At 45.1% G+C, this 246-nt stretch overlaps 1 protein-coding gene across 1 annotated transcript in view; it reads right to left on the bottom strand.

Moving 5' to 3' along the window:
• Positions 1 to 166: 166 nt before the first annotated feature.
• LOC104163954 (ATP-sensitive inward rectifier potassium channel 12) overlaps positions 167 to 246 on the bottom strand; it is a 1,275-nt gene continuing 1,195 nt past the window's right edge. Inside the window, exon 2 of the mRNA XM_009703115.1 lies at positions 167 to 239. Coding sequence (XP_009701417.1) covers positions 167 to 239 — 73 coding nt within the window. The remainder of the gene's footprint in view (positions 240 to 246) is intronic.

Raw genomic sequence — 246 nt, 5'->3', positions numbered from 1 at the left:
ACCGCTCAGTGGTTATTGCGATGAAACGGAAAACTATGAACGATACTAATTTCTCAAGCATTCCTATGGCACTTGCATTGTTCTGCATAATTTGAGCGGGTTGTAGGGGAAGAGATTAGAGGAGGAAAAAAAATACCCTCGGAAAAGTCAATGGAAGGACCAAGAGTCATATTTCCGACTCCCTCCTGTACGACCGTTGATCCAATGCTATTGTGGCTTGGAGCCCATTGAACTCCCGCCTGTTGT

The sequence above is a fragment of the Cariama cristata genome, unplaced genomic scaffold (genome assembly GCF_000690535.1).
Source record: "Cariama cristata isolate BGI_N322 unplaced genomic scaffold, ASM69053v1 scaffold28266, whole genome shotgun sequence".
NCBI classification, from domain to species: domain Eukaryota; kingdom Metazoa; phylum Chordata; class Aves; order Cariamiformes; family Cariamidae; genus Cariama; species Cariama cristata.
This window is presented reverse-complemented; position numbering and strand designations above follow the sequence as displayed.